We start from the raw sequence: 11684 nt of genomic DNA, 5'->3' as shown, positions 1-11684 counted from the left end.
TTGGCGATTTAAAGTGCTCCTGCTGTACTTTGGCATTTTGTCCAGTGGAGACGGCGAAACGGAGAGTGCTAGATAGTGCACAGAACTTTCTTAACTTGAGTTTATTAACCGAGTTCTGTCCATGGAACCTCCAACAATGCCCAAGTGCAGCAAGGTTAGCTGGGGATTGGAATAAGTCAAAGGAGTGAGTAAGAACTTGTGTCATCATGGATGTCGCTTTGTTTAGGCCCTTTTATTAAAGACATTATCTTTAACTACATGGACACTGAAAGAGACCTTTTAGGATCTGACTCACTGGACCAATGTCTTTTTAAACGATGACAAAAAAAAGTAAATAGTTGGGCAACACTTTGCTGACGCAAACCAAATTCACATCATATAACCTAACATTAATATTTTCATATCTGAAAGTGATAGCTTCCTGAATTATTTTCAACTTGAGTAATTGAAAGACTGTAGTTAGTGATGTGTTTGCCGGAGTGATCTTGACTGGGATATAATTCCCAGTATCAAATAGAGTGGGGTTGCAATTATTGCCATATTTTGGCGAGACATTTGTTTCTCGCCAAAAAGTGGCGAGACTTTAGTTTCTCGCCAAAAAAATGGCGAGACTTTTGTTTCTCGCCAAAAATTGGCGAGACATTTTTTCTTTCCCCTAGGTTGGAATGAATTCTGACCTTTGACTTTTCAGTGTCCCCGCTCCCGCCTATTTGGGCCCTGAGGCACCGTTCGCAAAACCACCTACGCACTGGTAGCCAACGAATGTGACATCACATTCGTTTGAACGTGAAAACTACGATGTCAGATTAAACGTGACAAACAGAGAAAATTCATACTCAAATGAATGTGACACGCCGCACCGCTTTGTCACATTACTTCGGGTGTGACACGAAATCAGCAGGCAAACTGTCACATTAAAACGAATGTGACACATGGTACCCATTGACATACATCGTGTCACATCCAAACGAATGTGACACCCATATGCTGTCACGTTCGTTTGAATGTGACATGCCCGAATTGTCACATTCAATTGAACGTGACACGCCATAACCTGACACTTATGGCGTGTCCGGGGCGTGTCACGTTCGTTTGAATGTGACAATTAGGGCATGTCACATTCAAACGAACGTGACAGCATATGGGTGTCACATTCGTTTGGATGTGACACGATGTATGTCAATGGGTACCAAGTGTCACATTCGTTTTAATGTGACAGTTTGCCTGCTGACTTCGTGTCACACCCGAAGTAATGTGACAGAGCGGTGCGGTGTGTCACATTCGTTTGAGTATGAATTTTCTCTGTTTGTCACGTTCAAACTGACATCGCCGTTTTCACGTTCAAACGAATGTGATGTCACATTCGTTGGCTACCAGCGCGCCCCCTACGGTCCCCCCCCCTCCCCCCAAGGGACCCTCCCCGCCCCCTGCATCTTCCCCAGGCCTACCAGTCCTTTAGAATCGAGTGCAACTTTTAATAAAGTAAATTTACAGTGAGATCTAACTGTCTGTGTTGAATTTGAAAAGTGTAGGTTTGCAACACTGATGTCGAATATTTGTGACAGCCATGACAGGTAGCAGACAGTGACTGTGATGGGCAGGCGATGTCAGACTTCAGCTTCCGATCACTTCGAATTCTTCGGGGAGTTCCGATCCAACGTCGGACGGGAACGGACGTGCAATGGCTTCTGCTCGCGAGAAGCCGGTCGTCGAACACCCTGTCGCGAAACGACTACGCGCGTCTGAGGATCGGTCCTACCTGTCGAGTAAAATCGACAAGTTCTCAAAGACTAACGCCGCACACTAAATGGTTGCGTACAATTTTAAGCAAAGGAACGCACAATATTGTACGCGATAGCTGCAGGATTTTGCGCATACGTATTCTCGCATAATTTCTTACAAATTTCTCGCATAGGAAGCTCCAGACAAAAAAAAACCACTTGGCCGGCGACATCCTAGGAGCGGGCGCTTGTGGTGTTTTATCGGTTCCCTGTATGCATACGAACTGCCGCAAAGGCAATTGGATGAAATCCGACACCCCATGGGGTTTTGGTACGGGTCTAAACACTCCAAAAATAGCTGTTTTGGAGGGTTTTGGACCAGATGGGTTCTCGCAAACCGAGATCCAAAATAGTACCTAAATGGGTCTCAGGCACTCAAAAAATGCGCTTTTTCGAATGCCGTGTCGAACGAGGCTCTACGATGTCGGGTTTGGATGCTACGGGCTCTCAAAGTTGCTCAATTTCACTATTTTTACTGAAGATTTGAGCATATCAGGGCCGTTTGAAGTAGACCTTCGCTCCTCTTTGGCTTAAATGGTGCCTAACCGCAGGTAGACTCCCACACAAAATTTCAGCCATGTCAGGCAATTATTAGAGGAACTGTGAACAATTTAAGTTTTGGGTCATTTTACCACTGGGCTAAGGTGGTATGGCATAACCATACCACAATAGCTCACTGATTTCTTCAGGCCCAGCCAACTGCCTTGTAAAACTGTCGCTTCGGAGCTGGGGGTGGGGGAGACAGGGGAAGATGCGTTCCGCAATACTGCCAACTGCGGATAAAGAAATCAGCGGGAAATTTCCCCCGTGCAGCCCGACGTTGGTAATCATTTTTCATTTGGCGCACTTATTTGTTTCTTTTGTGGAGGGCAAAATGGGGAAAGAGAGTAAACGAGAAATTACACAGATTGCATTTAATAAATGCATGTCACAAATTTCAAGTCAAAAATAAACAATCAAAAGACATGTACATGTTCTTTCACATAAAATCTCTTGTCCCTTGAAGAAATCATAAACAGCAGCACAGAGCTGCTGTTTGTTCAAACCAGTAATTCTTTTAATCTTGCCTTTCGGAAACGTCTTTAGCTCTGGAAACTTTTAGCGACTCGACTGTCTTGGCCATGGCCCTCATGTCGTCATCGGGATTTCTTGGAGAAGCAGCCACCTGTAAAACAGCAGAGAAAAGACTGTACGTCAACAATGTCAACAACGCAAACCAGACGAGCTCGTGAGAGGAGTTGCGTACAAAGCATACAAATTTGCACTGAGGAAATCTGATTTCGAAGACCGCCGTAAGTCAGGGGTTTACCCAATGAACCTAGTTGCGTAAGTCCAAGATCCAAATTCACGCAACAGATACAACGTGACCATGCCAGCATTGTACAATGAGTTTCAAGAAGAGGAAGTGAAGGAGTTGCACAGTAAATGTCTTACGGTGAAAGGCTGCACCAACATATTATGGTGGAGATTTTCTCCATAATACCAACGAAATTCATCAAAATATCTAGAAGGTACAGTGAATTCTCAATGGTATGTTACAAAGTCAGCTGCACCGCACTGAGAATGAATTGGTCACCACCATCACCCTTTAAATGGGTGATGCAACTTCGTTACCCAAATTTTGGTGACGAAAAATTCATCACCCGAAATTTGGAAACAGGCGTTTGGTCGCCCAAATTTGGGTAACGCCGTCGGCGACGCCGTGAGGTTCCCGATGACGTCCTTCCGGGGCCACCACGATGGCCGGAGGCCTAAACGCCCATCGTGGTGGCCCCGGAAGAGCGTCATCGGGGACCTCAAGGCGTCGCTGACGACGTTACCCAAATTTGGGCGACGATTTTATGACTGCCCAAAATTTGGTCACCGCGGGCTCGTCACCCAAATTTGGGCAACGGTGCGTGCGTTACCCAAAAAAAGGGCGATGGTGGTGACTCTTTCATTCTCAGTGCCACCATAATATGGAACATTTTCACCATAATATGGAGAATCTTCACCGTAGAACATTTAGAGTGTGAATGATTCGATTGTTGCTAAAAAGATACCATTCATTGTCTTCTACGGTAAAGACAATAAACGCAACGACTGTGTGTTGCTCGAGTCCCACGAGAGTAAGTAACTTAAAAAGCGTTAAAAACGAAAGTTGAGGAAGTTCGGAATTTGCGGTCGTCCCAGTCGGCGCAGCCAAATTGGCGCTCAAAGTTTTGACTTTTACCAAAAAGTCGCAAAACACACTAAGGCCCATTGCTCCGGACTGGGTCGACTTACGACCTTCAAAATTTGTGGGCATCTTTCAGGGGTACATGTGGTACAATTTTGGTCCAGATCAGTGACACCGAAAAAAATCTTGTGCTCCTTAGATGTGGAATCACTCATGAAGGTAAAAGTTCTTCATTGACAGTTAATGAATTGGAGAGACTATTTCATTTTGGTGAAGGTTTTACTGATAATGGTACTCTGTCAATTACTGCCAGGAAGAAACTTGTTGGCAAGTTATGGGTTATTCCCGTTGTGTCTCATTTATTGAAGCCTCTAGTGAAATTGTATTCTGTGAAACAATAAAATCAACTCTTGATAGGATACAATTTTACCAGGGCTTTCCTTATCTCTTTGCTCTTGTTTCTTTGACAATAGTGTGATACAAGTATGAGGTGTTTAAGTTGATATTTTGCTAGAGAGCTCCTCCCCCAAGACTAAGTAACAAGTTTAATTAATTGGCTGAGCGATAGCGAAGCCCGGTACTCGGGTGGGGTTGGGACGTTTTTTCTGTCTGTGTGCCTGAGTGTCCGCACTACTCCTCCTGAACGGCTCGGCCGATCTGGCTGAGATTTTGCAGGGTCATTCATCCTCTGCATCCCTGTCATCTTTCTCATTTTCATCCGATTCACCCTCAGCTTTATATTCTTCTTTCACCTGAAGGACTCCTGCCTCTGTGGACACGGTGCGGGCCCAGGATGATGACATCGTCGACATCGATGCAGAGTTGAACGAGTACAACGAAGTTCTGCTCAAAAATGGAAAGCACTATGTCAAGTTCAAACTTGATCCGGGATCAGAAGTAAACATCCTGCCCTGCAACGTGAACTGTGAAATCAACAAAGAATTCATACCCTTCGAGTGACAAAAAGATGTCTTTAGTAGGCTTTGGCAAATTTGTGAGCACCAGAAGGTACTTAAGACTTAAAAGTAGAAACCAAGTATGGAAAGTCCTTGTTGTGTGAATTCGTTGTGACAAAGTTCGATGAAAAACCTATTACTGGGGATCAAAGGGTGAGCTAAGCTTACTCTAGTAAAACGTGTGGAGCTCAACCCCCGCCACGTGGTTGACGGCGTGGTTTCTGATCCCGCGGTCCTAGAGACCAAGGAAGCCACTACACCAACAGAAGTTCAACTTCTACCCTACCAGGGACGACAGGCTCACCAACAATCGTTGCTCTTAGTAAGAAAAACAAGATCTAATTTTAATGGGAATCAGTTGTGCTGAATTTTTATACACAGTTACCATTGCTTTCAGATCAACCATCAATCTGATCAAAATATATTTTTGGCAAATAAGTTTTACGTCTGCATTGACCAACAAGTAATAAGGGAAGCTTACAGCAGCGATGAAGCACTGCAGGGAATAATACACGTTGCTTTCATTGGCTGAGCGATAGCGAAGCCCGTTACACTGTTAAACAAGCTAGGGCCCGCCCTTCCGTTGTTACTGGGGATCAAAGGGTGAGCTAAGCTTACTCTAGTAAAACGTGTGGAGCTCAACCCCCGCCACGTGGTTGACGGCGTGGTTTCTGATCCCGCGGTCCTAGAGACCAAGGAAGCCACTACACCAACAGAAGTTCAACTTCTACCCTACCAGGGACGACAGGCTCACCAACAATCGTTGCTCTTAGTAAGAAAAACAAGATCTAATTTTAATGGGAATCAGTTGTGCTGAATTTTTATACACAGTTACCATTGCTTTCAGATCAACCATCAATCTGATCAAAATATATTTTTGGCAAATAAGTTTTACGTCTGCATTGACCAACAAGTAATAAGGGAAGCTTACAGCAGCGATGAAGCACTGCAGGGAATAATACACGTTGCTTTCATTGGCTGAGCGATAGCGAAGCCCGTTACACTGTTAAACAAGCTAGGGCCCGCCCTTCCGTTGTTACTGGGGATCAAAGGGGGAGCTAAGCTTACTCTAGTAAAACGTGTGGAGCTCAACCCCCGCCACGTGGTTGACGGCGTGGTTTCTGATCCCGCGGTCCTAGAGACCAAGGAAGCCACTACACCAACAGAAGTTCAACTTCTACCCTACCAGGGACGACAGGCTCACCAACAATCGTTGCTCTTAGTAAGAAAAACAAGATCTAATTTTAATGGGAATCAGTTGTGCTGAATTTTTATACACAGTTACCATTGCTTTCAGATCAACCATCAATCTGATCAAAATATATTTTTGGCAAATAAGTTTTACGTCTGCATTGACCAACAAGTAATAAGGGAAGCTTACAGCAGCGATGAAGCACTGCAGGGAATAATACACGTTGCTTTCATTGGCTGAGCGATAGCGAAGCCCGTTACACTGTTAAACAAGCTAGGGCCCGCCCTTCCGTCGAACCGAGTTGCCAGCTCCGCTTCGCTGCGCCGGCAACTCGGTTCGACAGGGGGCCGGCCCAGCTTGGCCTGCCGGCGGCCTTTCCTCGGGCCTTCGGCCCTCGCGTCAGACCCAACTTGGCCACCAGTCAAAGGCCCGGGCCTTCGGCCCGCTCGCATCACACACACCGTGAGCGGGTGTCTGTGTGTTGTTGTCGTTGTTGGCGTCTGTGTACAAGGAAGGAGTTGAGCTAGAGTAACCAGATTTGGAGGGTACTTCAGGAGTACCGTCCAAACAAATAATCCGGTGGTGCAAATCCCGTCCGGGTCGCACAAGGGCTGCTGCAGGTGCATCATGGTTTACATGAGCGGGAGGGGGATTTCCGCCATTATTGGGCTAGCAGGGCACATAGGCGTAACAAATGCGTTTATTAATGTAAGTGGAGGGAGCAGAGGAAAATCTGAGTATGGCCCCTCTTTCGCTTCAAGTACAGGGTCCTTGAACAATCGAAGCGGATGTGATCGGTGCTCAGGTATAGTTTTGAAGGGCGTCTGAAATATAGGGTACACCGAAATTTAGGCAAACAGGCAAATCTTTTATTTTGAGTTCTAGGAAGTTTCTGTCTGAGGCTCCCCAGGTATGAATCACCATCGGAGTACCGTTGGGGCCTTGAAGCGTGACCCCTTTACAATGTAAACATGTGGCATAAGTTGCTTTTACTTTGTCCAGTGATAGTTAGGGACGGATTTCTTGCGTAACAGGCATTTGGGGTGATTCGTAACAGACCCGTATAAAACAAGAATTTCAGTAGTTTTTGCTGTTAAATGCTTGAATTATTTCTCGAATCATCTGCTGTTTTATTCCAATACATTAACACAGCTCGAAATGCATTTTAAAGCGAGTTATTCTATGATCTCCTCTAAAATTGAAAAAAGTGAGGTTAGGATTGACATAGCCTATCAGTTAATGCTGAGGCGGTCAACGGCAGCTTGTAATGTAGATTTTTAGACGTCTACAGGACACCCGAAGAACAACTGGTGGAGGGGATAACATTCCTGACGATGTTTCATTTAATGTGTAGGATGTTATGAAAAGCCCCATAGCTGTTACAAATCACCCCATGCTGGGGCGATTCGTAACAGCATGCAAGGGTTTGGAAAACGTCTTAGATTTCAAAGATTACGGACTCCAGATTGATTCAATGCAGCTGCACAGTCTAGATGAAGGGCCAGACTGCTCAACTGGCACAAGTTTGACACCGATATGCTCAATGTTCTTAATATTGTATAGAGAATTCCGAAATCTGTTACAAGTCGCCCCATACTCCCTTACGCAGAACGCTTCAGAGCCGAGCTTAAGGTGAGTTTTTGACAGTGCACATTCCGTGCCGGAGAAACGAACATGCTGCATGTCGCGTGTGACATCGTGTGTTTCCCGACGCACACACGGTAAACCGTCGCTAGGCGGTTTCGCCTAGCCATAATTGTTACATGACTGGTAAGTCACAGTAGCACATTGGCGCCTAGTGGATGTCCAACTCGACTAGGCGGTTGGAAAACCGCCTAGTCGCCAGTCTGAATTTTTCATACCGCCCGGCCGTCCTCCCGCGCGCTGGTCGGAGCTGGCGTTTCTGCCAGCAGCCTCTACCACATTTCGCCTAGTCGGGCAGGCAATGATGTGCAGTCGGGCGGGCCGTCCCCCGGCAAGCCGGGTGGGCAGTCCTGTTCACGTGACCAGGCTGGCTGAGTTGGTACATTGGCTCAGGATACAAAAGAGGAAGTAAACAGGAAATTAAAAAAATTAGGTTTATTGACATCCAAATAATTTTAACACTTAAATTTTGTCCCTCTATTTTTAAATGACTCCTCTTCATCGGAAGCCTAGAACAAGGAAAATAAATTTACAATCGAACACCAAAAGCAGAAGTCAGCTCAATTTATATAAAATGAGAGCAACTTGTACTTACATATTGCTAAAATAGACCACAAAATAAGATGGAAAGTTGTAGGTTGTCTGGGCCAATTTGATTCCATGAAAGTTGGTAGCTGCTGCGGCAAGTGAAAACAGTAAACTGGTGTTCAGTATCCTTATCAAAGGCCAAGTTTCCTGACTTCTCTTGATCGGAAGTCTAGAATAAGAAAAATAAATTACACTCAAACACAAAAGACAAAAGTCAGCACAATTTTTATAAAATGAAAGAAACTTGTACTTACATTTTGCTTGAATAGCCCATAAAATAAGAAAATGGATTGTTGTAGGTTGTCTGGGCAAATTTGAATCCAAGAAAATATTATTTCTATGTTTGATTGCCGCTGCGGCAAGAGAAAACAATGAACTGGTGTTCAGTATCCTAATCGAAGGCCAAGTTTCGTGACTTCTCTTCATCAGAAGCCTAGAACAAGGAAAATAAATTTACAGTCAAACACCAAAGACAAAAGTCAGCTCAATTTTTATACAACGAGAGCAACTTGTACTTACATGTTGTTAATATAGCCCACAAAATAAGAAGATGGAAAGTTGTAGGTTCTCTGGGCCAATTTGATTCCATGAAACAATAATTTCATTGTTTGGTAGCTGCTACGGCAAGTGATAACATTAAACTGGTGTTCAGTATCCTTATCGAAGGCCAAGTTTCATGACTTCTGTTCATCGAAAGCCTAGAACAAGAAAAATAAACTACAATCAAACATCAAAGACAAAAGTCAGCTCAATTTATATAAATGAGAGTAAAGTTAATAACATATTGCTAACAAGATAAGATAGGAAGCCTTCTGCCCGCTCATGTATTTAAAAACATATTTGAGGACAAACTACATTATCCTGGCTAGAGTAAAGGTTAGTTTCCTGTTTTCAGAATGTTTACTTTTCAGGTTAGTTGCAAACTTATTTATCAAGGTAAACCATTTTCTAAAACCAAAGCAAAGGCTCTCGGATTAAAAATTCAGATTGTGGCAAATTGAAGGGTAATATTAAGCAAAATAGGAAGAAACAGGACCGAGGCCAAAGTACGCTTCTATACATTTCACAAGATTTTTCGCCTTTCAAGGTTTTATTTTTATAAAACGAATACTACGAGTTTATCACTTACCTGCCCATCCTTTGTGCTCTCAAGCCTTGCGAAGTAGGCCACCTATGGCCAGTAAGTTGTTCACTTCAAATAGTTTTTCGATGAGACCGTGAATACATGACGCGCGCGCTTCAGGGAGAGAGACGCTGGAGCAGGCTGGAGCGGGGAGGAATCCGTAGTTGGGGAGCGTCCCGCCAGAGGGTGACGGCGCGGCGGGGCGCTCTAGGCGAAATCGCCTACTGGAGTTACCACAGTCGCCTACAGCCGCCCACTGGCAGCAGTTACGAGGTCCCGTGAAGATAAGCGGTTCTTCTTAAAAATGTGGTAGACCTAGCAAAAGTGATACAAAATTCCGCCTACTCGACCTGACACAATGTGACAGTGCCGGCACATTCGCTAGCCGGGCTTGGCGTCTTACAAAACGCCTAGCGACGGTTTACCGTGCAGTGTAATGAAAGATCGAAAAGTGGGAAAAAAATATTTTATTGTTCTAACTGACTAAACCTAATGCAGAAAGACGCATTCTGGTGGGAAAAGTGCCACAGGACCATCCAAGCGTCACAGAGACGCCATATTTGAGAAAAAAGGGGTAAAAACGCCGTATTTTCAGTTCTTGACACCCATGGCTTCTGCTGTTTAGCGAATCCGCAACTTTTCTCGACGCCAACTAGTTAAGGGGTACTAGGACAAGACTTGAGAACGTTTCGAGCATTGAACTAGGTGGGGAACTCGAGATATTTCGCCTCAAAGTTTACAAATATCAGAAAAATCTACCAAAAATGCCGTTTTTGAACATTTTTGAAGCCCTGGCTTCGGCTCAATGGTGAATCCGCAACTTTTCTCGACGCCAGCTAGTTGAGGGGTACTAGAACAACACTTTAGATCATTTGGAGCATTGATCTAGGTGGGGAACTCGAGATATTTCGCCTCAAAGTTTACAAATTTCCTAAAAATCTTTCAAAACTGCCATTTTTTGACTTTTTTGAAGCCCTGGCTTCGGCTCTATGGCGAATCCGCACCTTTTCTCTACGGCAAATAGTAAAGGGGTACTAGGACAACACTTGATAACATTCAGAGCATTGAGCTAAGTGGGGAACTCGAGATATTACGCCTCAAAGTTAAATTTTTTCTAAAAACCTGCTATTTTCTGATCTTTTTGTAGCCCTGGCTTCGGCTCTAAGGTGAATCCGCAACTTTTCTCGACGCTCACTAGTTAAGGGCTACTACGACAAGACTCCAAATCATTTGGAGCATTGAGCTAGGTGGGGAACTCGAGATATTTCGCCTAGAGCCGTAGCCAAGCCTACAAAAAGGTCAGGCACTGGCATTTTTGGTAGATATTTTTAATATACTGGTTAACTTTGAGGCGAAATCTCTTGAGTTCCCCACCTAGCACAATGCTCCAAATGATCTCAAGTGTTGTTCTAGTACCCTTAAACAAGTTGGCGTCGAGAAAAGTAGCGGATTCGCCATAGGGCCGAAGCCAGGGCATCGAAAAGGTCAAAAAATGGCATTTTTGGTAGGTTTTTAAAACATTTTTAAACTTTGAGGCGAAATATCCTGAGTTCCCCACCTAAATCAATGCTCAAAATGATCTGAAGTGTTCTTCTAGTACCCCTCAACTAGTTGGCGTCGAGAAAAGTTGCGGATTCGCCGTAGAGCCAAAGCCAGGGCTTCAAAAAGGTCAGAAAATGGCATTTTTGGTATGTTTTTTGAAACTTTTTAAACTTTGAGGCAAAGTATCTCGAGTTCCCCACCTCGTTCAATGCTCAAAATGATCTGAAGTGTTGTTCTAGTACCCCTTAACTAGTTGGCGTCGAGAAAAGTTGCGGATTCGCCATAGAGCCGAAGCCAGGGCTTCAAAAATGTTCGAAAATGGCATTTTTGGTAGATTTTTCTGATATTTGTAAGCTTTGAGGCGAAATACCTCGAGTTCCCCACCTAGCTCAATGCTCCAAACGTTATCAAGTGTTGTCCTAGTACCCCCTTACTGGTTGGCGTCGAGAAAAGTTGCGGATTCGCCACAGAACCGAAGCCAAGCTTTCAAAACGGTCAGAAAATTGCATTTTTGGTAGATTTTTGGGACATTTGTAAACTTTGAGGCGAAATATCTCGAGTTCCCCACCTAGCTCAATGCTCCAAATGATCTCAAGTCTTGTCCTAGCAGCCCTTAACCAGTGAGCGTCGAGAAAAGTTGCGGATTCACTATAGAGCCGAAGCCAGGGCTTCAAAAAGGTCAAAAAATGACATTTTAAGT

General features: G+C 44.4%; 1 protein-coding gene across 1 annotated transcript; it reads right to left on the bottom strand.

The window, feature by feature from the left end:
* Nucleotides 1-8017: 8017 nt before the first annotated feature.
* LOC117647883 lies at nucleotides 8018-9550 on the bottom strand. The gene is made up of 5 exons (XM_034389855.1): nucleotides 9449-9550; nucleotides 8839-9017; nucleotides 8574-8752; nucleotides 8327-8408; nucleotides 8018-8240 (listed from the first exon to the last, which is right to left on the bottom strand). The coding sequence occupies exons 2-5, from the start codon at nucleotides 8922-8924 to the stop codon at nucleotides 8018-8020; spliced, it is 570 nt and encodes a 189-aa protein (XP_034245746.1). The 5' UTR covers nucleotides 8925-9017; nucleotides 9449-9550.
* Nucleotides 9551-11684: the final 2134 nt, after the last annotated feature.

Source organism: Thrips palmi, unplaced genomic scaffold (assembly GCF_012932325.1).
Source record: "Thrips palmi isolate BJ-2018 unplaced genomic scaffold, TpBJ-2018v1 HiC_scaffold_3, whole genome shotgun sequence".
Taxonomy (NCBI): Eukaryota; Metazoa; Arthropoda; class Insecta; order Thysanoptera; family Thripidae; genus Thrips; species Thrips palmi.
This window is presented reverse-complemented; position numbering and strand designations above follow the sequence as displayed.